This window comes from Bison bison, unplaced genomic scaffold (assembly GCF_000754665.1).
Source record: "Bison bison bison isolate TAMUID 2011002044 unplaced genomic scaffold, Bison_UMD1.0 scf7180017862642, whole genome shotgun sequence".
In the NCBI taxonomy this organism is placed as follows: Eukaryota; Metazoa; Chordata; class Mammalia; order Artiodactyla; family Bovidae; genus Bison; species Bison bison.
This window is the reverse complement of record NW_011493214.1, coordinates 4,852-5,963: the sequence shown is the minus strand read 5'-3', so window position 1 is coordinate 5,963 and position 1,112 is coordinate 4,852. Positions and strand designations below refer to the sequence as shown.

The following is a 1,112-nucleotide window of genomic DNA, read 5'->3' as shown; positions in this document are numbered from 1 at the left end:
AGAATCAGCATCAGTAGACACAGCATCCTTCTTGGCATCCTTTTTCTTATCATCTTTCTTGCCCTTTTTCGAATTTTTCTTTGCATTCTTTGAGTCTCCAGATTCTGCATCAGTAGACTCTGCATCTTTCTTGGCATCCTTTTTCTTATCATCTTTCTTTGAATCTTTCTTGCCCTTTTTTGAATCTTTCTTTGCATCCTTTGAGTCTCCAGATTCTGCATCAGTAGACTCTGCATCTTTCTTAGCATCCTTTTTCTTATTATCTTTCTTTGAATCTTTCTTGCCCTTTTTCGAATCCTTCTTTGCATCCTTTGAGTCTCCAGATTCTGCATCAGATGCAGCATCCTTCTTAGCATCCTTTTTCTTATCTTTCTTTGACTCTTTCTTGCCTTTCTTTGCATCCTTTGAGTCTCCAGATTCTGCATCAGTAGACTCTGTATCCTTCTTTGCACCTTTCTTGGTGTCTTTTGTTGCACCCTTCTTATCTTTCTTTGCATCTTTCTTTGCATCTTTTGAATCTACAGATTCAGCATCAGAGCCCTTCCCCTTTGCATCTTTTTTTGCATCCTTCTTTGTTGGCTTCTTTGAATTATTCTGTGAATAATTCTTTAACCACATATCAAATTCCATGGATTCAGCATCCGATTCCCCTAAATGCACCATTAAACCCACATTTGAACTATTTTTTGAGCAAGTCTCTGATATGGCATCAGAATTATTCTTTGAGCTCTTAGAGTACTTCTTCGTACTTGTGGATTCAAAATCCATCTCCTTGGAATCTTTTGAATATCTCTTTTCTTTTTTTTGATGCTTTATTGAAACTGATATAGAATCTTTGGATTCTGGGTTTGTTTCTGATTTGGACTTTGACTTCTTAGATAGTTGACTTCCATGTGATGATTTTGATGGAGTTTTATCTGCTTTATTTCTTCTTTTAGGTTTCTCATCTACTTCATGTGGGCCTGTATCTTTCTTGGAAATTTTCTTCAAAGCTGTTTCTTTTTTGTCATCTTTGTACTTTTTAGATTCTGCCTTTTTAGAATGGGTTATATGAGTATAAGGATGTCTGAATGAGGCCTGTCTCCTGACGATTAAATTAATAGATGGACTTT

General features: G+C 36.0%; 1 protein-coding gene across 1 annotated transcript; it reads right to left on the bottom strand.

The window, feature by feature from the left end:
* Window positions 1-3: 3 nt before the first annotated feature.
* Window positions 4-1,108, bottom strand: CYLC1 (cylicin, basic protein of sperm head cytoskeleton 1; the record flags this gene model as incomplete). Its single annotated transcript, XM_010832875.1, has 1 exon — window positions 4-1,108. A coding segment is annotated over one exon (1,105 nt), but the record flags the coding sequence as incomplete, so codon positions are not given.
* Between the last annotated feature and the right edge of the window lie 4 nt (window positions 1,109-1,112).